The sequence below is a fragment of the Natrix helvetica genome (genome assembly GCF_964273705.1).
Source record: "Natrix helvetica genome assembly, chromosome: 12".
NCBI classification, from domain to species: Eukaryota; Metazoa; Chordata; class Lepidosauria; order Squamata; family Natricidae; genus Natrix; species Natrix helvetica.
In genome coordinates this window covers 9,440,487-9,467,962 of record NC_138556.1, presented here as the reverse complement: position 1 = coordinate 9,467,962, position 27,476 = coordinate 9,440,487, and the positions used below count along the sequence as shown (strand labels likewise).

The 27,476-nt window shown below is 42.6% G+C and overlaps 1 protein-coding gene across 2 annotated transcripts in view; it reads right to left on the bottom strand.

Moving 5' to 3' along the window:
• Nucleotides 1-23,914, bottom strand: part of AGBL1 (AGBL carboxypeptidase 1) — a 384,955-nt gene extending 361,041 nt beyond the window's left edge. For both annotated transcript variants that reach the window (XM_081964808.1, XM_081964809.1), the window contains exons 1-2: nucleotides 23,710-23,914; nucleotides 2,011-2,074 (exon numbers count right to left, since the gene is read on the bottom strand). In XM_081964808.1, coding sequence (XP_081820934.1) covers nucleotides 2,011-2,074; nucleotides 23,710-23,760 — 115 coding nt within the window. In that variant the 5' untranslated portion in view covers nucleotides 23,761-23,914. The remainder of the gene's footprint in view (nucleotides 1-2,010; nucleotides 2,075-23,709) is intronic.
• Between the last annotated feature and the right edge of the window lie 3,562 nt (nucleotides 23,915-27,476).

Below are 27,476 nucleotides of genomic sequence, written 5' to 3'. Positions count from 1 at the left end.
AGCAAAGGTTGTCGAGAATGTGGTGGCGCAGCAGTTTCCACGACACCTTGACGAATCCAATTATCTAGACTCACGCCAGTCCGGCTTCCGACCCGGGCACAGCACGGAGACAGCCTTGGTCGCGTTGGTCGATGATCTCTGGAGGGCCAGAGATAGAGGTTGTTCCTCTATCCTGGTCCTATTAGACCTCTCGGCAGCTTTTGATACCATCGACCATGGTATCTTATTGCGCCGGTTGGAGGGGATGGGAGTCGGAGGTACCGTTTTGCGGTGGTTCAGCTCCTACCTCTCCGACCGGAAGCAATGTGTGTTGACAGGGGGACAGAGGTCGACCCCGAGACCACTCACTTGTGGAGTGCCACAGGGGTCGGTCCTCTCGCCTCTCCTGTTCAACACATATGTGAAGCCGCTGGGTGAGATCATCCGTGGTTTTGGGGTTGAGTACCACCTCTACGCTGACGATACTCAGCTGTATATTTCAACCCCAAACCACCCCAACGAGGCTGTCGAAGTGATGTCCCGGTGTTTGGAAGCCGTCGGGGTCTGGATGGGGGACAACAGACTTAAACTCAACCCCTCCAAGACTGAGTGGCTGTGGCTACCGGCACCTCGGTTCAGCCAGCTGATTCCATCGCTGGCCATAGGGGGCGAACAATTGCCCCCTGTGGAACGGGCACGCAATTTGGGCGTCCTCCTTGATGCCCGGCTGTCAATGAATGACCATGTGGCAGCCGTGGCAAGGGGGGTGTTCCACCAGGTTCACCTGGTGCACCAATTGCGCCCCCTACTGGACCGGGATGCCCTACGCACGGTCACTCATGCGCTGGTGACGTCCCGCCTGGATTACTGCAACGCTCTCTACATGGGGCTGCCCTTCGGACGCGCCCGGAGACTGCAGTTAGTTCAGAACGCAGCCGCGCGGGCTGTGATGGGGAGTACAAGGTACTCCCACGTAACACCTCTCCTGCGTGAGCTGCACTGGCTACCTGTGGTTTTTCGGGTGCGTTTCAAGGTGCTGATTACCATCTTTAAAGCGCTCCATGGCACGGGACCTAGTTACTTGCGGGATCGCATCCTCCCACATACATCCCTGCAGCCAATTCGCTCACACAGAGAGGGACTTCTCCTGGTGCCGTCCACTAGGCAATGCCAATGGGCGACACCAAGGAGTAGGGCCTTCTCTGTGATGGGCCCAACCCTCTGGAATGACCTCCCCCCCGACATCAGAACCACTACTGACCTCCGCTCCTTCCGGCAAAAATTGAAGACTCACCTGTTCCGATCAGCAGGCCTGGCATAATTACAACTGTTCCTCCTGGCAAATGTACTATTAACTGGTTATTTTTAGGGGTATTGTTTTTAATTTATTGTGTGTGTTTTAGGGGTTTGAAATTTAAATTTATATTTATATATACTGGCTGGGTACAGTTCTTTTAATTCCATTTTAACCTCCTCCATTCCAACTGTACATATTCAACTTTTATTGTATTTTGATATATTTTGCATGGACTGTACACCGCCCCGAGTCCCTTTTGGGAGAGGGGGCGGTCTAGAAGCACGGTAAAATAAATAAATAAAATAAATAATATCTATCTATCTATCTATCTATCTATCTATCTATCTATCTATCTATCTATCTATCATCTATCTATCTATCTTACCTATCATCCATGTCTCTATCTATCATCTATCTATCATCTACCTATCCATCCATCCATCCATCCATCCATCTATCCTACCTATCATCTATATCTGTCTGTCTGACTATCATCTATTTGTCATTTAGCTATCCATCCATCCATCCATCCATCCATCCATCCATCCACCCATCCATCTAATGTAAATAATGCATTTCACTTTACAGTGCAAAAAAATGTGGGTAGAAAACTATTAATCCAAAGCTAAGATTATCCAATTGTATTTCTAAAAAATTAGTACACTGGGATGTACTTTCTGATATAAGACCCCTCATCTTAAACCCTATAATAGAATATTCAATTTTCCACTTACCAACAAAAAGAAGATTTGTGAGAATACTCAGGGTATTCAGAATCACATCTTTGTCATGGGAACTCTGCAATATAAACACAATCCTTCATAAACATTATTTTGCTTTTACAATATATTGTATTATTTTATATGTAAGCAAAAGAAAGAAAGAATCCCACTCGTTAAAAGTGTTTTAGGCACTCTAGAGGTGAGATGGGCTTGACAAGGGCTCTAGAGAGAATAGACCAATTGTCTGTGTCTGCATAAACGCAGGCTGCTTGAGCTTCCATTGTTCAAACATGTGATCAAGATGCAATTAGAGATTCTTTTCTTGCTATTGTTGCTCTAACATTTCAAAGCTGGAACTTCAGCAGGAGATCAAAGGTACAAAAACAACAACACAACCCGAGGCACCTCGAAGAGGAGTCGAAGGCAAATGGATTTATGATAGCATAAGCTTTCAAGAAACAGAGTTTACTGGCTGGAGAAATGAAGAGTTAGTATTTTAAGTTAATTGGTACAGACAAATGAGATGAAAGGGGAATACGCAGAAAGATAAGCATTGAGGAAAATGTAAATAATTGCATGAAGCATATGTAGGTAAAAATGATTGCTTTAAATATACACAAAATATCCTGACACTGGAGAATTAATAGTACTGATAAGAATTTTTTTTACAAGCAATAATGACTAATGCATGCTAACAAGGTAATTTGTTTGGATTTGACGTATCTTGTCTAGCTAAAGTATTTTGTATCATTCAACAAGCAGTCCAGAAAACTAAACATTGTTGCACCTGTAAGTATTTGGATGGGGAGGATAATTTATTTATTTATTTCTATCCGGCCTTGATTATTTTTACAAATAACTCAAGGTAGCTAACATATTCAACACACCTTCGTCCTCCTATTTTCCTATAAAGCGGGCTGTGAAAATATCTACTGACCCCTGACCTCCTGGACATGAATTGTTTCAACTTCTACCCTCAAAATGATGCTAAAGGGCACTGCACACCAGACACAAGGACAGTTTTTTTCCTGAATGCCATCACTCTGCTAAAAAAATAATTCCCTCAACACTGTCAAACTATTCACTACCTCTGCATTTCTATTATTCTTCTCTTCCTTCCTATTACCTAACTCTCTCCTAGTATCTATCTCTTTCCACTTATGACTATAACCATGTTGCTTCTATCTTTAACATTTATATTGTTTTATTGTTTTCCTAGTATAATTTTATTTCTTATTAGTAACCTATGACTATCATTAAGTGTTGTATCTTATGATTCTTGATGATTAGATTTTATTTTATTTTTCTTTATGTACACTGAGAGCATATGCACCAAAGACAAATTCCTTGTGTGTCCAATCATACTTAGCCAATAAAGAATTCTATTCTATTCTATTCTATTCTATTCTATTCTATTCTATTCTATTCTATTCGGGTTGGAATCATTCAGCAAGCAGTCCAGAAAACTAAACAGTGTTGCACCTGTAAGCATTTGGACAGGGGATCATTTGTTATTTATTTATTCCTACCTTTATTATTTTTACAAATAGCAAGGTAGCTAACATATTCAGCACACCTTCGTCCTCCTATTTTCCCCACAATAATACCCTGTGGGTTGAGAGAGAGAGCGACTGGCTCAAGCTCAGCAAGACAACTTTCACTGCTAAAATGAGACTAGAACTCACTGTCTCCTGGTGCTTGGCTCAAAGTCACCCAACTGACTTTCCTGCCCCAGGCAGGAGTGAACTCAAAGTCTGCTGTGTGAAAGGTGCTTTTTTTTTTTCTTCAAAAGGCAACTGGACTGTTTCTTTTCCTTGAGGAAGAAGTTACCTTTTGAAGAAAAGAGCACCTGTGAGACAACTATGACCTGGATGACTGAAAAACTCCACAGTCACCGTCTCTTGCTTTCTACCTGGTGCCTTAACTACCAGACCAAACTGGTTCTGGGAAGTTCAAAGCTGTAGACCAGGGGTGTCCAAACTTGGGAACTTTAAGACTTGTGGACTTCAACTCCCAGAATTCCGAGTTGAAGTCCACAAGTCTTAAAGTTCCCAAGTTTGGACACCCCTGCTGTAGACAATGCTGGCCACATCAAATCACTTCTGAATCATGTCCCAAACCTCCCACCTCTGGCATAAATGCCGTTAAATTTGATTTGAAGCAGATTTTATTTTCTACCACAGTTTACAGCTTAGCATGTAATATAAAAGGTAAATGTTCCCCTCACACATATGTGCTAATCATTCCAGACTCTAGGGGGCAGTGCTCATCTCCATTTCAAAGCCAAAGAGCCAGTGCTGTCCGAAGACGTCTCCGAGGTCATGTGGCTGACATGACTAAACACGCACAAAACGCTGTTACCTTCCCACCCAAGGTGGTCCCTATTTTTCTACTTGCATTTTTTACGTGCTTTCGAACTCCTAGGTTGGCAGAAGTTGGGACAAGTAATGGGAGCTCACTTTGTTACGCGGCGTTAGGGATTCGAACCACTGAACTGTCAACCTTTCTGATCAACAAGCTCAGCGTCTTAGCCATTGATCCACCTTTAGCATGTAATATAAACCGACCCAATGTTGGCTTGCTCAATAAAACAACACAGCCCAATGTGCTGAATCAGAACATAGAAGGGAGGTGGGGGGGAAACAGTGGAGTCTCAAAATTAACTTTGATGTTCCCCAAGAAAGATCATGGATTAAACATCTATTTATAATGAACAGAAGTGCTGTTTGCATGTCACCCAGGGACTTCCAAATTAACTCTCCCAAGGTTGATGTTAAATGCCAGGTGAAAAGTTTAGCAGAGCTTACATAAGGATGGTTTGAAAGGCGTATCTGCCCATTTCTCTTGAATAACGTGTTTGAGCCTTGATAAACTAATCAGCAGAGCTGGGGGGGAAATAACCTTGTGCCGCCACGTTTTTTGTCAGCAGCCTGGCAACAGACAAACCAATTGGCACAACATAAACAACTCTGTAAGGGGACTATAAATCAATTAAAGATTTTATTGCTGACATCTAACCATGACATCCATCTACCCTGAGAGAAAAAGGTTACATTACATCAGTACGCCTAGACATACAAACTAATCTGCCCTCTGATTGCTTTGGGCAATTCATCATCAAAGGTCTCATTCCAATCAACCTGAATCTTGGAAGAAAGGACACTTCAACTCCCTGATAATCCCCAAATAACATTATCTGCTCTTGAAGATCTCAAACCACTCCAGAACTTTCCAGACCAAGCTGGTCATCTTCTAGAGCTGTGAATTTCAGCCCCCAGAATTTCCTAGCCAAACGAGCAATAACACTTAGAGTTATATACCACTTTGCACTGCTTTACATCCCTCTCTAAGTGGTTTACAGTCAGCCTATTGCCTCCAACAATCTGGGTCCTCATTTTACCGACCTCGGAAAGATGGAAGGCTGAGTCAACTTTGAGCCTATTGAGATTCAAACTGCCAAATTGCAGGCAGCCAGCAGGCAGCAGAAGCAGCCTGCAATACTGCACTCTAACCACTGCGCCACCGTGGCTCATTTCAATAGACTGCCCATTGGTGAGAATTCTGGAGTTGAATACAAAACAAGGCTGGGGAGGGCTGTTCCAGATGTAGCCACAGAGAAAAGTCCTTCTGAGAGACCAGTTTTCAGAACCCGAGGAAGAGAAAACTCAATCACCCTGTCAACTCTCTAAGGTCACCCAGCTTCAAGAAATGTTTCTATTTCTGCTGCATTTTACAGTGGTTGGTTTCATTGAAGCATGACATTGAAAAATCTATTGTGAATTGGTTCATGCTAAGCCATAAACCGTGGATTACAAACAATGACTAGGTTCATATCTCATTCACAGCCAAATCCAAAACCATATTAATTCTCTATCCCAGCTTCCTAATTTGTCCTTGATGGGTATTCTTAAAATCAAAGAAATTTGGAGGCGAGCCTTTGGCCCAACCCTCTGCTGAGTACAGAAATCCAAATTAAAGCATTCCTAGCTGATGGCATTTTCTTACAAACAACCAGTGAAGGACAGCACACTGCCATTCTGGATAATAGCAATAGCAACAGCGCTTAGACATATACTGCTTCACAGTGCTTTTACAACCCCCTCCAAACGATTTACAATGTCAGCCTCTTGCCCCCAACAATCTGGGTCCTCATTTTACCCACCTCGGAAGGATGGAAGGCTGAGTCAACATTGAACCTGAGAGATTCAAAATGCCAAATTGCAGGCAGCCAGCAGTCAGCAGAAGTAGCCTGCAGTACTGCACCTTCTTGAGCTTGTCTCCTGCTTGCCCAAAGAGATTTGAACTGCCAAATTGCAGACAGACAGCAGTCAGCAGAAGTAGTCTGCAGTACTGCACCCTAACCACTGTCCCACCACGGCTCTTCTTGAGCTTGTCTCCTGCTTGCCCTGAGAGATTTGAACTGCCAAATTGCAGACAGCCAGCAGTCAGCAGAAGTAGCCTGCAGTACTGCACCCTAACCACTGTCCCACCACGGCTCTTCTTGAGCTTGTCTCCTGCTTGCCCTGAGAGATTTGAACTGCCAAATTGCAGACAGCCAGCAGTCAGCAGAAGTAGTCTGCAGTACTGCACCCTAACCACTGTCCCACCACGGCTCTTCTTGAGCTTGTCTCCTGCTTGCCCAAAGAGATTTGAACTGCCAAATTGCAGACAGCAAGTAGTCAGCAGAAGTAGCCTGCAGTACTGCACTCCCTGCGCCACCTTGGCTCTTAATAGTTGCACTGCCAAATAGCTTTTAATTATTGGGTAGTTTTCCTTAACATTGAAGCAGAGTCTGCCTTCCTCTAACCGAAGCCTTTGCACGCTTGTAGATTTCTAGATGACGCTCCCTCAGAAACTTGAAAAGTTTCATCCTATCAATCATTGTATGTAAGGCTAAATCAATATCTCCTCTTAAGACGTAGTTTCCAAACCCTTCATTATTCCCAGCACCTGATCCTCGTGCTTAGCTTGACGTTCCTGTTCATTTAACCACTGCAGGTTTCAAAACAATGTCAGAAATCCAATACTTGAACGGGGCCATGTTTATGGTAAAGTAAAAAAGGTGGAACAAGATACTTCATTATTGAAAAGGCAACACATAATTCAACCTTCTATCAAGAGGTGGAGTCGAAGGGAGGGACAAATTGCAGAATACACGGTTTCTAAGCAAGCATTTGAAATTACACCTTCCTTCAGCTCTTCTGCATCACTGTCTTTGCCAATGTCACTGTTCTGGTATGGCTGACCCCGCAGCTTGTTCCAGCGGACTCAAAGGTGTGTAGCAGACTGGAACATCCCAGATGTCAAGACAGCTTTATTAGCGCCGGATATAAAGTCACAAAAGAGTCAAACAGCAAATATTAGGCAGCACTGTGGAGTCAGCATCAAGGACAGGAAATTGTTGTTACAAGAGAAAGTTAGCTAGCTTCAATGACATCCTGTACACTGCATCCACTCCTTGGCAACAGAGAGAGAGAGAGACAGAGACAGACAGAGACAGAGACAGAGAGACAGAGAGAGACAGAGAGATAGAAAGATAGAGAGAGATACAGAAAGACAAAGAGACAGACAGAGACAGAGACACAGAGAGAGAGACAGAAAGAGACAGAGAGACAGAGAGACAGAGAGAGAGACAGACAGAAAGAGACAGAAAGAGAGAGAGACAGAGAGAGAGAGATACAGAAAGATAAACAAAGAGACAGACACAGAGAGACAGAGGGACAGAGAGAGACAGAGGGACAGAGAGAGAGACAAACAGACAGAAAGAGACAGAAAGAGATAGAGAGAGAGACCATTACAAACATTCCATTATTCATGAACTACTGATTGTCAGGATCCAATTCAATCCAAAATACTTTACTTGTCTTCCATAGAGAATTCTTTGTAATGTTTCAGTTGTACAAATGGACCTAAGGCATCTCCAGTGACCTTCTACAGATCCTGTTCTTGATGGTGTCCAACTTCCTCTTGTCTCTCCTGAAGGGAGGGCGAGAAAGCTGTCCTTTCCCCATAATGAATGAGGATCCACCTCGACTGGTTCACATTTCCTAAGAGCTTGTTCCTGCTCAAAGAATTCTCAATCTTTTCTCTGAAGATGGTCTTTCTACTTTATACAAACATTATACTTCCTCACGATAGGATAGGTCAGGTCACATCTTCCATTTATCTTCTCAGTGCTTGGAGTGTCCTTCACCAATAACTGTGGTCACTAGTTCTTCAAATCCCTAATATCTAGATCAGCGGTGAGTTTCACATTTTGTTACCACAGGCTTGCCCCCCATGCATGCGCCTGGCCTCAAAAACCAAAAATAGAACGGCATAGAGTGGGAGGCAGGTGGGCAGGCCCACCCACAACTTCCGCTACCGGTTTGGGCGAACCAGTCTGAACCGACTGAATACCACCTCTGATCTAGATGCAGCAAGGTAACTGACAAAGGGCCCATGGATATATGCACATGGATTTACTTTATTATGGTGATTTGGCAACCCCCCGGATTTGTACACACGTCACTGCTCACAACCTTAAAACAATGTTTCAATAAAGACCCAGATCACACAGAAAGTATTAATGTCAGGGACAGAGCCAGCCAACTTGATTTCACTTGCAATATATATTGAAATGTGTGTGGAATACTCTAAAAAGTATTAAATGGATGGATTAAATGTAGAAAATTAGATCCACGTTGTTTCTTCAGAAAAAAAGAATATTATCGAACACTGGGGAGAAGGGGAGAGAAAAGGATCCAACTGCCTTTGAACAATGCAACTCTGTTTATAATGTTTCCTGATCGTCGGGAGACAGCAAGCAATCTGGCATCAGGGTTTGTTAAATAGGTGAGAGGGTTAGGAAAAGAAAATAGCTATCACTTTATTGAATGGAAGAATGCAGTCCTCAGCAAGGAACATTGATGCATGAACCTGGGAAACAGTTGATCAAGATCAGAAACCAGAGGACAGCAGCCAGAATGGATTGCTAAGTGCCATACAACAAGTCCCAACTGAGTAGAAACCTAACAGCTGAGGTGACCTGAAAAGGAATCTGTGACAGACATTGCTGATACTGTAAACCATCAAAAAGAACAAGCTGTTTAAGTCTCTGTTGGAAAAAAAGAGAGAGGTATAGAATCAAAATGAAGCGAAGTATTAGTATTGCTTCATCAAATCTCAGTAAGGCCACCCCTGGAATGCTGCATCCAGTTTTGGTTACCACATTACAAAAAAAAAAAAAAAACAGATGTTGAGACTTTGGAAAAAGTGCAGAGAAGAGCAACTAGGATGATTAAACGCCTGGAGATGAAAACAGATAAAGAACGATTGCAGGATTTACATTTGGCTAGTCTGGAGAAAAGAAGGAATAGGGGTGACATGATAGCATTATTCCAGTTGTTGAGGGGCTTCCCCAAAGAAGACAGGGTCAATTTGTTTTCCAAAGCACCCAAAGGCAAGACAAGAAACCATGGATGGAAACCAATCAAGCAGAGAAGCAATCTGGAACTAAGGAGAAACTTCCTAACAGTGAGAACAATTAACCAGTGAAACAGCTTGCGTAGAGAAGTTGTGGGTATTCCATCACTGGAGGTTTTTTAAGAAGAGACTGGACACTTAGGCTTCGCCAGCTAACTATGGGATGGTACATAAAGAGTACGAGTGAATGAATGTGATTTTTTTTTAAAAAAGTTTGAATCAATAAATCTTGATTGTTACTGGATGTCCGTGTGTGGCATAAGATTAGGCTGCCTCTCCACATTATTCTGCCCAATGTCAGCAAGGCACAAGCCGTTAACCTATTTGTATGGGATAGCAAAATCTATCTCCAGGAGCTCAATTCCCACGTCCTACATTCTTGAATGTAATCCTTGGCAATAAATATTCAACTTGATGAGTGTTTATCTTCCCCGCAGGATATACACAATAAGAATAATAGGTCTTTTTAAGATTCAATAGTGAGTGGGAGACAGAATGAGGAGGGAGAAAAAAGCAGATACCTCTGCATTATTTGGCACAAGTTAAATGAAATATACCATTGTATTTTTAAACATTGTTAGAAAATCACTGTGAGCATATAGTAAAAGCGGCTAGATTAATTTTTATTAGATAATTATGTTTCCAGAACTCCAGTGTATATTAGTTTTTATTGCTATAATCAAAAGACTTAACAAAATTAAAGGTAAAGGCACATATGTATTACTCGTTCCCAACTCTAGGGGGCGGTGCTCATCTCTGTTTCAAAGCCGAAGAGCCAGCGCTGTCTGAAAACATCTCCGTGGTCATGTGGCCGGCATGACTAAATGCCGAAGGCGCATGGAATGCTGTTACCTTCCCACCAAAGGTGGTTCCTATTTTCCTACTTGCATTTTTACATGCTTTGGCAGAAGCTGGGACAAGTAATGTTACCTCACTCCATTATGCGACGCTAGGGATTCGAACTGCTGAACTGCCGACCTTTCTGATCGACAAGCTCAGTGCTTTAGCCACTGAGCCACTGCACCCCTTAATAAAATTAGGTAAAATAATAATGAGAATTCCTAACTGATCTTTGGTGGTCTTGAAAAGCTAAGCAGCCAAATTAAGATCAACTAAGACCCTATGCCATTTCCTGTCTGCAATGGTATAGGGTTTCCAGCTTGAGCAGGGGATTGGATTAGAAGACCTCCAAGGTCTCTTCCAGCTCTATTTGATTTCTCTTATTCTTCTTAAGATACGTTTTGGATAAACATTCATCAGAAAAACCCAGGGTTGTAGCCTAGAATGGGATGCCCCCCCAGTGCTATCTACTTTAAAAAAAAAATCACAAAAAATGCAATGGTAAATCATACCGATATTGTTGCCAAAAATAAACAAATAGACTCAACCCCAAACCTTATATAACCATACCTGCAATGACAGAGAAGCTAGTTGTGATAGTAAAATGTTACTATTATAAGAAACAAATACCATTTGCAGAAAGATCAATAATTTTTTTGAAAAGCTCAGGTTTTGTTTTCTTTGTTTGTAATTCATCAAGATAAAATTATCCCCTTTGCATCCCTTCCATAATGTTTCAGCTGATTTTACAAATCCATAATGCGTGAATATCTATCTTCTTTCTTCAATATGACATTTCCAAGAATTAGCATTCTTTAAATCATATTATTTTGCATAATTCTTATGGTATTACATACTAGTAAAACGTTGTTTTAAAACAGTTTGCCTGCAGATTAAGCACATAATGAAACATTATTTCTCCATAACCGTATTGTCTCATTATTATAGATGTAATTAATGATGTTAAGTCTTGCTCTTCTCTAATCATGTTGTTTGTACTCATAGTACTAGTCATATTTTATAGGGTTTTGATAACAGATGTTTCTCATCTCCAATTAATATGTAAACTTTCCAAAGAACATTCTCAAAGTAATTAAAAGTGGATAATGATGATAACTGAAAATATTTTTGATGTGTTGTTTTCTACCAGCCATCCAAACCAATTTAAATAAACTATAACTGTGTATATTTGGCTATTTCCAAATTTCCTAATCTTTTCTTTAATGATTATATATCCCACCACTTATTTGATATTATTGTAACTCTTGTTCTGTGGCAAATGTCTAGTGGCAAGTTGGCCATGGTGAGTTGGCCACCAGTGAAGCTGCCACCACTGGAGTTCTCAGCCAACCAATTCCTTTCCCAAAAACAGCTATTGTTCTAATACAGGGGTGTCCAAACTTGGGAACTTTAAGACTTGTGGACTTCAACTCCCAGAATTCCCCAGCCAGCCTGGCTGGGGAATTCAGGGAGTTGAAGTCCACAAGTCTTAAAGTTCCCAAGTTTGGACACCCCTGTTCTAATAGGACTATGATGAAATGTATTTTAATTATTCTATATTCATCTTCTTTGCTATTCCCAAATTTATCCCTTCGAAGTCATTGTCAGGGTCCCAAGTAACACCCCCAACGAAAGAAGACCCCGAGGCTTGAGTTTCCTCAAAGTTCTATTTTATTAGAGATGTCATATTGGCACATCTGGGAAAACCCAAATCTGAAAGTTTCCAGGTTTTCTCCATCCTAAAGAAAGTTCAGGTCCCTGCCCAACGCCCACATATCCATCACATGATCCAATCAGACACCGTCCAAAACTGGAGATGCCTCCCAGTCACACCATCACAGCTGCAGGGCAAGATGTCCTTGACTCTCTGAGAAAGGAATCTTATTTAGACTATATAACACCCATATTCCATATAATCCCCCCTCCCATTTTCCCAAAGCGGAAAATGTGGCAGGCCTGAAGGCCCAATGTAAAAGATGGCTTCCAGGACTGACAGTCATTCTGTCCACGTTTCCTAATCAGAAAATCTAATAAGAGGAATGGAATACTTGGGATTGAAAAGAAGCATGGGAAATATTCTTTTAAATTACTGGAGAAAGGAGGCATAATGAAAATCAGAGCATTCCCCTACCCTTTAGATGAGGATACATGCAAATAACCTTCCTTAATCCTCTGCCCAACAGTCAGGAAATCTTCATGGTTTCTTGGATTTTCACTAAATTCTAACAGAAAATGTCAGGAAGATACTCCTACTAGAGGACTTTTCAAGCTTGAGTAGTCAGGGAGGCTGCAGAACGCTGAATAGAAGATTCAGCAATGAAAGAGGTTTAAGGAATGTGTGAATGCTTCATAATTGAATAAGTGCAGGAACACAACTTTCCACCCAGAAGAATTTCACCAAAGTTCTATTCTCCTTTAGAAGGAATATTGAAGCATGTTTTCTTTCATTAAGCTGAAGGAGAACCGGTATAAAAGGAATGGAGAATTGTTGAGCATAATACTATAAATAAATTATTTCTACATCCTAGGCTGATCTTGAAATGTAAGCAGAATCAGACTTGATGAGGACCAGAATGGGAGACAATCAGGAAAGCTGATTCAAATAAAAAACATCCTCAAAAAAGAGGGGGGGAGGGAGACGAAACATTTTGTTTCGCTAAAGGTTTGTGGAGAGTCTCAGTCATCCAGGTCAAGGTTGTCCCAAAGGTGCTTTTTCAAGAGGCAACTCTCCTTTCTTTGTTTTTCCTTGAAGACAGTTCACTTCTCATCCAAGAAGCTTCTTGGATGAGAAGCAAATCATCATCAAAGAAAAACAAGAAAGTCAAGTTGCCTCTTGAAAAATCGCCTTTTGCAAAACGTTTTGTTATTCTTGCCAAAAATACAACATGAAATCCTTATCACATTGGTCTGAAAGGTGATTAATGTCATCAGGATTTTTCACTTAATTATTTATTGTTTCCTTCTCAATCTAGATCAGTTTTGAAATTGGTCTGGTCGTTACTGATCCCCAAGGGACGTGGTGGCTCAGTGGCTAAGACACTGAGCTTGCCAATCAGAATGGTCGGCAATTTAGCGGTTCGAATCCCTAGCGCCGCGTAACGGAGTGAGTTCCCGTGACTTGTCCCAGCTTCTGCCAACCTAGCAATTCGAAAGCATTTAAAAAATGCAAGTAGAAAAATAGGGACCACCTTTGGTGGCAAGGTAACAGCATTCTGTGGGTTTTTGGAGTTGAGTCATGCCAGCCACATGACCACAGAGATGTTTTGGGACAGTGCTGGCTCCTTGGCTTTGAAAGGGAGATGAGCACCGCCCCTAGAGTCAGGAACAACTAGCACATATGTGCGAGGGGAACCTTTACCTTTACCAATACTGATCCCAAGACAATAGTTCTTCAGATACGTAGCAATTTCCACCCAAATGTGAACTTCTATATTATCATGCATCCTTTCCTACTGATCAGTCTAAAGAAATGAAAAGCCATTTTTCTCTCGCCTGTACGCAAGCAATGTGCCTGTCACCCTATCGGATCTCTTTAGCCGGTTTGCAAAAGTAGGCCAGATCAATGTGAGGGGCCACATTTAAAGTGGTGAAAGAAAGCTCTGGAGACCTGCTCCAGACATATTAAGTAACAGATTTAATCCTGCACGAAAAGTGTTCACAGCTGAAGAGGATCGTATAACCCTCAGACTGTACATTGTTCACCTAAAGAGACATTTCCAGAATATGATTCATAATTGGCAAGGGTTTTTTTTTTCTCCCTTGACCTGCTCGATCTACAAAAGATCATTTTACACATTACCAAAATGTCAATACTGAACGATACCCCTATTTCGCTCACCCATCCCATAATTGGGCTGTCCAAAAAGAAAGGTTGCATTGTAGGAACGTTTGCAGGTTGGAAGGAGTTTTCTTAAGAGGGAGTGGATTGCAGAGTTTTGTGAACACTTTCAGAGTTTGCCATAAATGCTTTCTTCAGGGGGGGGGGGGAGAAAGCAAGCTGGGGGCAGCTCAAATGTACCAATCAAGGAGAAGATTTGTAGCTCAAGATTGAGATGAGGGATCCTTGGTGCTCTCTGAACTTGGCTGTTTTCTTGTGGACGTTTCATTATCCAAACTAGGTACCAGCAGCAGCATTGATGATGTTACCTAGTTTGGGTAATATAACGTCTTCGAGAAAACCACCAAGTTCAGAGAGCACCAAGGATCCCACAGTTTAATGTTTCTGTTCAGTTGACTGCTTCCCATCCTCTATTGCAGTGATGGCTAACCTTTTTCCCATTGCGTGCCAAAAGTAGGGGGATCTCAGGGGAGTCGTGCATGGGCATGTTCACACCTATAATGCTATACATGTGACCCACACTTGCATGCACACGTGACTCTCCCCCTCCCCCTCCCCAACTTTTGGGCTGTGATGAACCCATTTTTCACCCTCCCCAGGCTCCAGAGGCTTTCTAGGAGCCTGGGGAGGGCAAAAACAGCCTCCCCTGCCCACCTGGAGCCTTCAGGAGGCTTCACCCTCTGAAGTTACTTCTAGTTTGGCCATAAGGCCGTTCTTAGCCCTCCAGAGCCTTCAGGGAAGCCTCCTGAAGGCTCCAGAGAGCGAAAAACGCCCCTATGAGCAAACTGGAAGTCCATTCCTGAACTTTTGGTTTGCCCATAGGGCCGGTTTTCCCCACTCCGGAGGTTTCAAGGAAGCTTCCGGAGGGTGAAAAACAGCCTTAAAAGAAGGCCAAAGTCAGCTGGCCAGCACTCCCATGCGCACTGGAGCTGACAGGGCAATGCCTCAAGTGCCCTAACAAATGGCTCCACGTGCCACCTGTGGCACGCGTGCCATAAGTTCGTCATCACGCTTCTATTGCAACTGTGTCTATAATCAAGCTTTAAACTTTTAAATAAATGCATCTTTCCCCTGATTTAGCCCTGCCACTTTCCTTTCCTCATTTTAGCTGAGGTGCTTGAGAAGGGTAACCAGCTTCTTACCTCCATACAGGGCTATGAATGCTGATGGTGTTTACTTTCTATGCTAAATACTGTATCTACACAGAGTCCAGAATACATCATATGTTAGATGAAGCTGTATGAAGCCGAGAACCGGTTGTTAACTTCCTAAGCAGTTGGGAGAACCGGTTGTTGGAAGAAATCTCCTTTTGTTTTTTTCCCCACTTTACAGGGCTGATCTTGTAAGGAAGGCAGGAAGAAAACATTCTGGTGTTGTCTCCAGCCTCATCTTTATTGCCCTGCTTACAGAAACTGCCTCTCCGGTTAACCCTTATTACATTGTAACAGCTAAGGCGAAGTGCTAATCGACTTGAGTGATGTTGAGTTGGCCATGCCCACACAGTCACATGACCACTGAGCCACGCCTACCCAACTGGTCATTAAGGAAGAGAACCGGTTGTTAAATTATTTTAATCCCACCACTGCAGATGATAACCTGGTTTATTTAGCTTGGGTATATACTTTCACATGAAACTCAGACACTGTGATTTGCAAGCCATTCTTTATCTTGAGTGCCTTGGCCAAACTCAGATGACTGCAGATTATTTGATAAGCCATAATGAACCAGAGAGAATTTTAGTTTATTTATTTGATTAGCTTATTCTATGTTCTAGTCTATGTTCTGGTGTCAACATATAAAATGGTGGAATCCTTGCTTTTTAGAAAAGACACATTGTAGTATATCATCTCCTCTGTGTTCTGATTGCCCCAGCAGTTAGACTTGATCAGTTTCAATATTTCTATATCCATACTTGTAAATTGAATGCTCTTTCCTCCAACCTCACTATGGCATGGGTGGTCTTTGACAATAAGGAGTTGGAACACATTAGGGTCTTTATGCAAACTCCATCCAGTCATCTCTGAATTGCTTTGTGCTGCTTCTTTGTTCCCCCTCCCCCTTCCATCCAATCCTAATGCATTTCTAATCACACATTTTATTATGCAGAACTTGTCATAAAACACATTACTGCGTAACCTTAAAAGGGCTCTCATCAAATAGGAATAGTGAGAGAATTGAGGAAAGCTGAGAGAAATCAAAACACCTGCCCCTTTGTAAGTGCCTTCCCCCCCCCCCATTTATGACACACATTCCCTCAAAAGGAAGAAATCTAATTTTCTCTCTGGGGCAAACCTTTTATTTCATAATGGGTTTGCTTATCAGATATTTCAGGTTAAAATTTACTCTTATTGTTCATTTGCTCTCTTCTTTTTTACGGTGGTTAATGTAGTTGTATCTTTATATGGACCTCATTTCTACTGGGCCCTTGTTCTTCTATCTCTCCGAGGGTGGTTTTTTTTTCACCCAGAGGCTGTTAACCAGGCTTTTTCAATGTCATTTCTCAAGGCAGCAAATTGTTTTTATAAGTCATTCCGAAAGCCAAACCTTTCTTAGCATGGTTTCAATTCAACTATTTCAGAACTGTGACTCCACTAAAACAACTTTGCAAGTTCGGATTAAAGGGCTCCCTATTGGAGGAAGCAATGGGGACACGGGGACTCAATGGCTAAGATGCTGAGCTTGTTGATCAGAAAGATCGGCAGTTTGACGGTTCCAATCCCTAGCACCGCGTAATGGAGTGAGCTCCTGTTACTTGTCCCAGCTTCTGCTAACCTAGCAGTTCAAAAGCATGTAAAAAATGCAAGTAGAAAAATAGGGACCACTTTGGTGGGAAGGTAACAGCGTTCCATGTGCATTCGGCATTGAGTCATGCCGGCCACATGACCACAGAGACGTCTGGACAGCGCTGGCTCTTCAGCTTTGAAACGAAGATGAGCACCGCTTTCTAGAGTCGGGACTAGCACATATGCGCGAGGGGAACCTTTACTGTACTATTGAAGGAAGCGGCTTTAATGAATAAACTGTCTAAGAATTAAACTTTGATTAATCTCATTCGGGAATGTTATCAAAAAAAGCTAAGAAAAGGTTTACAAAGTGTTCAAAGTTTAAAGAGTCACTGCATAACTGAGTATTGCAAGTCAATACTTTTTGGAACTGGATGTCAAATTCGCTCCTTCTTAATATGGAGATAAAGGACAAAGGAAATTGCTCTATGCCAAGTCAAAGTGCTCCATTTAAGATTGACATGTGGGACTATACACTTCTGGATTGTTCCCAAAGCTTTCCCAGAATTTTTTTATCAAATACCCTGTTTCCCCAAAAATAAGACCTCCCTGGATAATAAGCCCAATTGGGCTTTTGTGTGCATGTGCTAAAATAAGCCCTCCCCAAAAAATAAGCCCTCCCTGAAAATATTGCAACACAGCAACAGCCATGAGGTGACCACGCTCGCTGCCTCCTGCACATCAAAAATATTTGTTCCCATACTGGGAATCGATTTCTATGGCAAATGAAAGCTGCATAAGGATGCTCAGGTTCTTTGGTTCTGAATTATTTTAGCTAACCAGTATTATAATCACTATGGAGGAGTAAACATACCAATCTTCCCTTCTGCTTGGGTCCTTCTGACTATCTACTGTATATACAGGTGAGCAGCAGATAGGATGCCAAAGTAATCAAGTATGTTTTTTCCAGCACTTTTTTCCCTCACCCATTCAGGCTGCCAGATAAATTGGTACAAAATAGAACAGTTACAGCATTATTTTTAATAGGATACCCAAGTTATTTCCTGCTTCAAGCACAGTCTTGAAACTAAAGGCTTAAGAATGCTCTAGGCATTCTCAACCATCAGAATTTATATAGACACTTATTAGAAGGTTTATTTTATGTCCTGAAAAACATTTGCATCTGAAGAAAATAGCCTGTTCTGCTCTCTATTTTATTTGTGATTATTGTTTTGCTTGGTTCTTGTCTGTTTTTTTCCCTCCCTCCTGAATTAGCCCTTTGAGTCCCAATCAATCAGGAATCTTGTCTGAATGCTGCTTAATCAGATTTTGTTCAATAAAAAGCCGACAGAGAGATAATGGAGACAATGAAGTAGGGTTAAAAGTAAAGGTTCCCCTCGCACATATGTGCTAGTGTCAGGTTTCCGTTCCCAACTCTAAGGGGCGATGCTCATCTCTGTTTCAAAGCCGAAGAGCCAGCATTGTCCGAAGACGTCTCCGTGGTCATGTGGCCGAACACCGAAGGCGCATGGAACATTGTTACCTTCCCACCAAAGGTGGTTCCTATTTTTCTACTTGCATTTTTATGTGCTTTTGAACTGCTAGGTTGGCAGAAGCTGGGACAAGTAACGGGAGCTCACTCCATTACACGGCGCTAGGGATTCGAACCATCGAACTGCCAACCATTCTGATCAATAAGCTCAGGGTCCTAGCCATTGAGCCTCCGCATCCCACTAAAGTAGGGTTGGCCATGCAATAAAGTACCAGATCAAGGATCATCCAGTGAACGGGATCATGTTAAAACTAATCATTTTTTAGTTGTGGGATAAGTTGACATGCTCTTGGTGAGGTTCATTGAAAATAAGAGAATGAAAATATTCTTACAAGAAAGTGCTAGCAAATTACAAAGTCCTAATGAGCTTGAATATTTGCACTGTATTCAATTTATTGAGAATAGTCAAAAGTTAGACCAATTACGATATCCAATATTATCTGTAGTCTAATGTCAACAATGAAAAGTTAAGGATGGGGAGGAGGAAAAGTTATTCATATAATATTCCTGGTCTCATATTAAACATCACTTTCTGCTATTTTGTACAGTCTACAGAGGCATAATGTGGTTTGCTTGTTTTTGGCTCACGGTAATGTGTGAATGCAACCATTGTGGGTTTGTTCAAGAAACCAGGCGTAAGCAAACCATGTTTGTTTGTTTTTTACGGTATGAACCCAGTCTTTCACCTGGTTTGAACTGAAGTTACTGAAATTCTAGTAAAAGAGCTCAGTGGTGCTGTAGAGTCCTTGGTGATCTCTGAGCCTGCAGAGGCTTCATTATCCAACGAGTAACCTGAAACAATATTTTAATCAAGCAACTACCAAGAAGAAAGTCACACCTCCACAAGCAATTGTAGTCAATCTATAAACACAGAGCAAACCGCTACACTCATTCACACTGATGATGTTACCTAGTTGGATAATGAAATGTCTGCAAGACAATTCCAAATTTCAGAATTATGTGCAGCAGTGGTGAAATTCAATTTTTTTTACTACCGGTGCTATGGGCGTGGCTTGGTGGGCGTCGCAGGGGAAAGATACTGCAAAATCTCCATTCCCTCCCCGATCAGCTGGGACTCAGAGGCAGAGAATAGATGGGGGCAGGGGCACTCAGAGGTGGCATTTACTGGTTCTCTGAACTACTCAAAATTTCCACCACTGGTTCTCCAGAACTGGTCGGAACCTGCTGAATAGCACCTCTGATTTGAATGGTAGGACATAGATTTTGCAAGACAAAACCACTGTAAATGAAAGAGCAGAATGATTCATAGCACTTTCTGTCTTGCTATCAGTTTACACCGTCAGCTGGATCATATAATAGAGCTTCTCTAAGGTTATAGATTAATAGATTTAGCACCTTAAAGGTCATTTCATCCAACTCTTTGATGTAACACCAATATTAATACTGCATAAAGGCTCAGTGCTTGAATTTCTGCTTTCCCACATTCTTCAATATTTTTGAAGCTAATCATCTTCCCAGAGCACATTTAGCAGAGGAATTGCAATAGAATGAGCAGGAGCTGCTAGTTATGGTTCTAATGTCCAAGATTAAATTGTTGGTTTGCTTGCTTATTAGGAGTTATTATTATCAGTATTCATGCATTAATTTTCTGGGCAAAAAGCCCTGTTAAGATGCCTCGTGTATAAACTAAAAAGCCTACAACGCAATTAAAATCAGCTAATTTAAGACTGCCAAACTCAAATCGCAGTTTAGGCCACTTTACAATCCAATACTGCAAATTCACTCAAATAAAGCAATTTAAAACAAGAGGCAGAAGCCGGACATACAATTAAAAGACATAATTGTTGTTTGTTGGGTAATGCGGTTTCAACCCTCACCATTTCTCATGCGCCACAGGCAGCCTTAGGAGAAAATGCCTCCCCTGGAGAACAATTTATGCTGTCACCACCAGAAAAACACGGTGTGTCAAAAATAGTTTTGCTTCAGGAGTGCTTTGGCAAATAATGACGAGAATGATCAACAACCACTGCTATAAAGGCAAGTCAGCAGAGTCATTTGACATCCATATAAACACCTCTTTAAAATTTAAGCTGAAACTCTAAAACTGCAGCTTCGTTTAAATTTTACATACGGAGCAAGTGACATCCAAACTTCACCTCCAAAATGATCATCTTAGGAAACAGAAACTGAAATAGCAGCAATGAATATCTTTAAGGTAAAAGTAAAGGTTCCCCTCACACATATGTGCTAGTTGTTCCCGACTCTAGGGGGCGGTGCTCATCTCCACTGCAAAGCCGAAGAGCCAGCGCTGTCCGAAGACGTCTCCATGGTCATGTGGCCAGCATGACTAAACACCAAAGGCTCACAGATCGCTGTTACCTTCCCACCAAAGTGATCCCTATTTTCCTACTTGCATTTTTTTAATGTTCTTATGAACTGCTAGGTTGGCAAAAACTGGGACAAGTAATGGGATCTCACTCCGTTACGCGGCACTAGGGATTCAAACCGATTCAAGCATCTTTAGGAAATCAATAATAACGGGAAAATAACAGAAACATCTTTCTAAAAAACCGAATAGGAGCTACATTTGCCAACACACTAACCCATGATTATCTAACTTTTATTATTTATTATTATTATCATCTAATTGAATTATCCCATTTTTAAAGATTTAGATAACAAGCACAGAGTACTCAGGCTGGGTTTGCCAGAAATAGCTGGCTCATTTGTGTCTCAGTCTGTTGGGCAAACACAACCAATGATTTATTAGGCAAGTGGATAAAAGAAACTGCAGCTTTTCCTCCATAATTAAGGCTGGAGCATATGGCAGCATCTCATGCCCAGCAAGATTTCAGTTAAACGTATTTGTTCTCTATCTCTCTGCCTTTGTGGAATTTGTCTTGGCAAAAACAGAGGTGCATCTCGTGGGTTGTATTACTCTATTCCACACCTAGAAGATTTGTGCTTTAATAATTGCTGTGAAGTTACAAAAACACACAAGAGAGAAAGCTAAATAGGTAAAACAGTACTATGGCATTGCTGGATTGACAGATTGACTGAAGCAGTGGTGGGTTTCAGCCGGTACGCCTCGGTATGGGTGTACAGGTGGCTGCTGGGAACAGCAGCCACCGTATCGGAACAGTGCTTTGGAGGGCATGCCCTCCCGCCTTCGTTCCTTACCTGTATTTAAGCCAACTGGGCCATTTGTGCACGCACACGCAGTGTACAGTGCCTGCGTGACACTCCGCCAAGCATCTGGAGCGTCGCAGGGTGATGGGTGAGCATGTGTTGGACGCCTGGCCCCGTCGCAGCGTACCGGTTGTGATGGGATCCAGAACCCACCACTGGACTGAAGAAGCTGTCTAAAAAAAAATCCAATGCCCTGTCGCAGCGTACCGGTTGCAACGGGATCCGGAACCCACCACTGGACTGAAGAAGCTGTCTAGAAAGAAAAGGTGAAGATAGTTGTTCTTCATGAGGTGCTATTTAGTGACCATGGCTAATAACTGTGATTTTTTTCAGACAAAGCTAATAATTGGGTCCGGGCTCATGGTCCCATTATCTATGAAAGGGTCCAAAATGAATGAAAGGGGTTGGATTCAGCTAGTTTGGGTGAACCAGTAGCTCCGACGATCAGCTGAGAGTGAACCGCTTTGTTCTGACAGGTTGGCCTGCCCGCCCTTGTGCTTTACTTACCTATATCCTCTCAGCTGATTAGAGCAGATTGCTGTGCCTCAGCTATGTTAGCCCCCAAGAAGTAATGTGGAAGGTAGGTTTTGGTAAAACTGTGCACGCATGTGCAGCGCATGTCAGGTGCACACAAAGTGCAGACGCGCATGAAATGCATGAACACCGAACCGGCAGGATCTCACCACTGGTCAAAACTCAAAGAACACCCAGCATGAAGATATTCTCAGGTTGAAACTCAAGAGAAAGCATCCTTGTCCAAAATTTGAAGGGCTCTGTCTGTCAGGAGCAACAAGTCCCTTTTATGCTATTCAATTCCCTTTCAACAACAATTCCCTTTTAAGCAAGGAAGGCCACCTTCTCACTGTCCTAGGCTAATGACAGTGTCTAAAATAATCTCCTACAACGTAACTACCAATCAATGCTGGAACCATGCTGTAGAATTATGATAAATCGTGGCAGAATGATATCCCTAATTTCTAAACTGAATACTATCCACCTATTTGTAAATGGTTTTACAAATAAAACAGGATGCTAAGCAGGTTAGTTAAGACTGGGGTTTTGCTTCAGCAAAAGGAAATCTTAAATTTGGCAAGTCTGTTTTCCCCAAATCAGTTCCAGACAGAAACCTGCTAATCCTGAACATTTCTACCCTTCTTCTCCTACCTGCTTGTCTTAACTCTTCCCCAAGCAATAGGCCTGCAGCATCTCCTCTAATACAAGTTAAGATGTTGTCCTGACTCTACAGCAGCTTCTGAAACTGAGACTCGGGATGCTGAATATTCCAACAGGAATATTTTAAACATCGAAAGCCTTAATTTTCCCATGATGAAAACTCTTATTTTCTGTTTGCAGTTGAGAACATTTAAATCCCCTTCCAATGTCCTGGGGTAAACTACAAAGAATCCCAAATATCTTCTTTGCTTTCACGTGTCACGTTTAAACACAGATATCTGATTTAAGCAACCACTCTAGAAGAGAGGGGGAGGGAGGGAGGGAATGAGAGAGAGACAGAGACAGAGACAGAGAGAGAGAGACAGAGAGAGAGAGAGAGTCACAGAGAGAGGGAGGGAATGAAAGAGAGGGGGAGAGGGAGGGAGAGAGGGAGAGATCTGTCTCTCTAAACAGATCTGAATCCAGGCTTGTCATCTATTTAGCAAGTTTCTTATCTTTTAAAAAAAAATCAGGTGCATAGGAAAAAAAAATATTATTTTGCTCTAAAGCTGGAGACACCAAAGCTTGAAAAACAGAGTGCCCTCATAACTCCAATCCAACAATAATATGTTTAAAGCATCGCTGAGTATTCAAATATTCTGGGGTCATGGGATGTTTTCTTAGGGGAGATATTTCAGAAGCATTGTACCTAAGGTGTAACTGGGGGTGGGGGTGGGTTGAACCACCCTAAAATAACCACATGGCGAAGTCCATAGCAGAGGGGAGCTCTGAAGGCAGACTTCCTGCCGCGTAGCAGTGCCTCTTTTTATACATCCACTGTGACTCGTGCAGAGATTTGGGATGCAGGAAGTGTAATAATATATCAAAGTTTCCACCACTAGACAAGTTCCCCCAGCTTGCCTTGAGGGAGAGGAAGGGAAAGGAGCTGCACAGCCATCAGATTTCTCTCCAGCTAGTTGAAATCTTCTTACCTGAAAAGTAGAGAGAAGCACCTGCAAGCCACTACTTCCTTGCTCAGCCATGTTGCTGGGCTTCAACTCACCCCAAAACTTTTAAATTCCAATAAAACGTGGTGGTTTTTTTAAAAAATCCAACTGCTGTTGTTTCCTGTCCTGATCAAGAGAGCAGCTCAATCAGGATCAGGAGAGAATAAAACAAAAACCCAAGAAAAATCAAAGCAACCCCATTCTAGACCTTCACACACGAAACAGATACACAGACAGACATATGCATCAGCTTCCCACCCAGTGAGGCTCTTTGCAGCTCTCCCAGTGTGGCAGAGAGATTAATTCCTATATAAAGAATCCGGGGGGGATTAAGAAAAGCTCTCGGCAAAAGGTCTGGGTGTTTAGTGCCCAGCCAGAGGCACGCAGGGTGGCTGGCCAGGAGGGAAGAGAGGGGAAAAGCAGAGAAAGAGGCAAATTTGCATAGTCCTCCCGGGCACAGGGGGACCGAGGAGTGGGCGGTTGAACTTGGCTGCCTGACAGGCATTCTCAGCTGACCGGCTGATCAGTTCCAGAGGACTTTCTGAGGCCACTTGGTGTGTCTGCTTCTGTCCCGGTGAAATCAGAGAGGACTACAAATGGACCCGAGACAAACAAGTCCAGGGAAGGTATGGGGCACAAAGAAGGAACATTGGCAAGCTCTTAAAGAAACACTTCAAATTTAAGGCTCATCCGTCAGGCTAACTGTGGTTTCTTCAATCTTACTTTAGCAGGGTGCGCAAAGATGGATTGTATGGTTCACTTTTTTGACAATGCCATGTATTGCATAAGCCCAAGTCATCGGGGCTTGTTAAACAAATCACAACTACAAGCAACCCTGCTTGTGACAACATGGAGATCTTTGAAGGCACTCTTCAGTCTTGCACAAATTTAATACATAGCAGCTCACCCCTAAACACACTAGTGGGGACACGGTGGCTCAGTGGCTAAGCTTGTTGATCAGAAAGATCAGCAGTTCGGTGGTTCAAATCCCTAGTGCCACGTAACGGAGTGAGCTCACATTACTTGTCCCAGCTTCTGTCAACCTAGCAGTTCGAAAGCATGTAAAAATGCAAGTAGAATAATAGGGACCATGTTGGTGGGAAGGTAACAGCATTCCCTGCGCCTTTGGTGTTTAGTCATGATGGCCACATGACCACGGAGATGTCTTCGGACAGCGCTGGCTCTTTGGCTTTGAAACAGCGATGAGCACCGCCCCCTAGAGTCGGGAACGACTAGTACATATAGGCGAGGCAAACCTTTACCTTTACCAACTCACTAGTGAATTTTAATGAGGTCATCTTAGGTGCTCTAAGGCCACAAAAATGCAGTTTCTGGCTTCCCACAGTCTATGCCAATGACCAACAGGCCACGTTCCCTCAAAATTGATCTTAAACAGCTTGGAATTCTGGGAGCGGAACAGATTGGCCAAGATTGATCAAGGGCTGCTATGTAGATAATTTTGCTGAAGAACAAGGACTGGAGGATAGAAAAATAGTCACGCCTCTCCCTTTCTGGAGTCATACTTGGATGAGTTGGCCTTTCTTCCCCATTTTTTATTAGATGGCTTCTCCGTTACTTGCCTGTCCTTGTCTCTCAGTTTCAGCTTCTGGAGCTATGAGCCCGGCAGGATTAGGGGAAAAAATACTCCTAAAAATACTTCTCTCTAACCAATCCCACCAGAATTCAACTTGGAGAAAAATAACACAGCTGTCAATGATGTTGCCAGGGTCGGTCCTTGAAGTATCTGTCTCACCCTGACAAGACCCAGAAAGTCTAATAAAAGAAGTTTATGTAATAGCCAAAGCAGACTTGAGCAAAGGAACGGAGGGTGACAAAACCCTTTTAAGAACTTATAAAAGCTTGGCTAGAACTCAACATGCTTCACTGATTAATCCACTGGCTGTAAAAGTAACTTTAGAGCTAATTAAAGGCAGCTTAAAGAAGCTGTTGTGATGTTTTCTCTTGCTCCTCACTTTCCCCATTCTACAGATAAATGTACCTATCACTGGAGCTTGGATGGAGCCATCATTACCTAAAGACTGAAACAACAAAAACTCCAGAACATTTGCCTAGTTTATGGACATCACATTTTCTTTTTTTCTGACACCAAGAGTTCCAGAATTGTAGTACTCATCACCAAGTCCAATTCTTTTTTAATTCGTAAGTCCTTTGCAGTCCACAAAACTCCAAAGAAGTAACCTCCCAAGTACACATCATGGCATAGCCCAAGCAGTCTTGTGTTGGTTTAGTTTGTTAAATGAACTCAACCAACCCAACCAATGTAGATATATGTGAATTTAATGGGGTTCTGGCGAACCGGTAGCAGAAATTTTGAGTAGTTCAGAGAACCGGCAAATAGCACCTCTGGCTGGCCCCGCCCCATCTATTCACTGCCTCCCGAGTCCCAGCTGATCAGAGTCCCAGCTGATTGGCTGGGTCTTCTTCTGTTGCCCTGCACAGGAGAATGGAGCTAGAAAGCAGGTTAGTGGGGTATGGTGGAAATGGAAGTTTTACAGTATCCTTCCCCCAAGAGTGGGGTGGAAATGGGGATTTTGCAGTATCCTTCCACTGCCACTCCCACCAAGCCACACCCACAGAACCAGTAGTAAACATATTCTCTCATCTTTCCCCACACTTCTTCAAAACATTTTTGAATCCCAGCACTGATCTGTTGTGCTGTGTTGTTCTTCAGGATTTAATGATGGGTCTAGACAAGCAGACCACCTTTGCTTTTGAAGATGCCCTCCAGAGATGCCAGTGAAACATCGGGGAATCTGTTGTCTATACCCCAGTCATTAAACCCTAAAGACCAATATTGCCCAATATTCGTATTATCTTGGAATCAAATTTCACTTTCTATACCATACAAAATATAGTGAAATTAGACCAGGTCTATTTTCCTCCCAGTTTCACAAACTAGGACTACCAGAGATTGTCAATGGGAAGAGATTTTGAACAGGCAAAAGAAAGTTGTTCTTGACCTAACATACCAGCAACCTATAGAACTCCACCGCCGGTGGGAAGAAAACACTGAACTTTCCTTCCATTTTCTCTCTCCCCTCCATCCCTCCACCTGCCTAGTGCCTACCTATACTGGTACCTAACTACCTATCTGTCATTATCTATCTACCTACCTGTTCTGACCTAGGCTTCCCAAAAGCACGAAACCGACTCCTCATCCCAATAAAACCCCTTTTATTTAGTTTAAAGTGAATTCCTCTCCAGCAAAGTCCCAGCCAACAGTCTTTCAAGAGATTTCACAACTACAGACCTTTATCAGCCTTGGAGAGCTGCCAGGCCGATATCTTCCAAACGCCACTCTGTAGCAGACAATACTTGGCAAGAAGTCAGTAAGAGATCTTCACCCTAATGAATTGAACTAATTGTTTCCTGCAAACTGCCTTTCCCTTTTGCTCCTCTTTATTCCCTATGGGAGGGGTCATTCACTGTCCACTTGTGCCTTTATTCCTGAGTCAGCCCTTCTTCCTTAGCTGTTCCCTTCTCCTGGAACCTCTGCACATGCACACACTGGGAACAGGCTCCAGCTGTTCTTCTGCCCCACTGATGTCCAACTCCAAAGGCAGATAACTGTTGGATGGGCCTGGCTTGCCTAATCTCTGCCTCTAATGCAGAGCACTTATCAGAGCCTTCTCCAGACTCCAGGACTGGCCCATGTTCCTCCCCAACCTCCTCATTGTCCGAATCTGCTGCCAGATCCACTGACTGTTGGTGGGTCCACAACACTACCTACC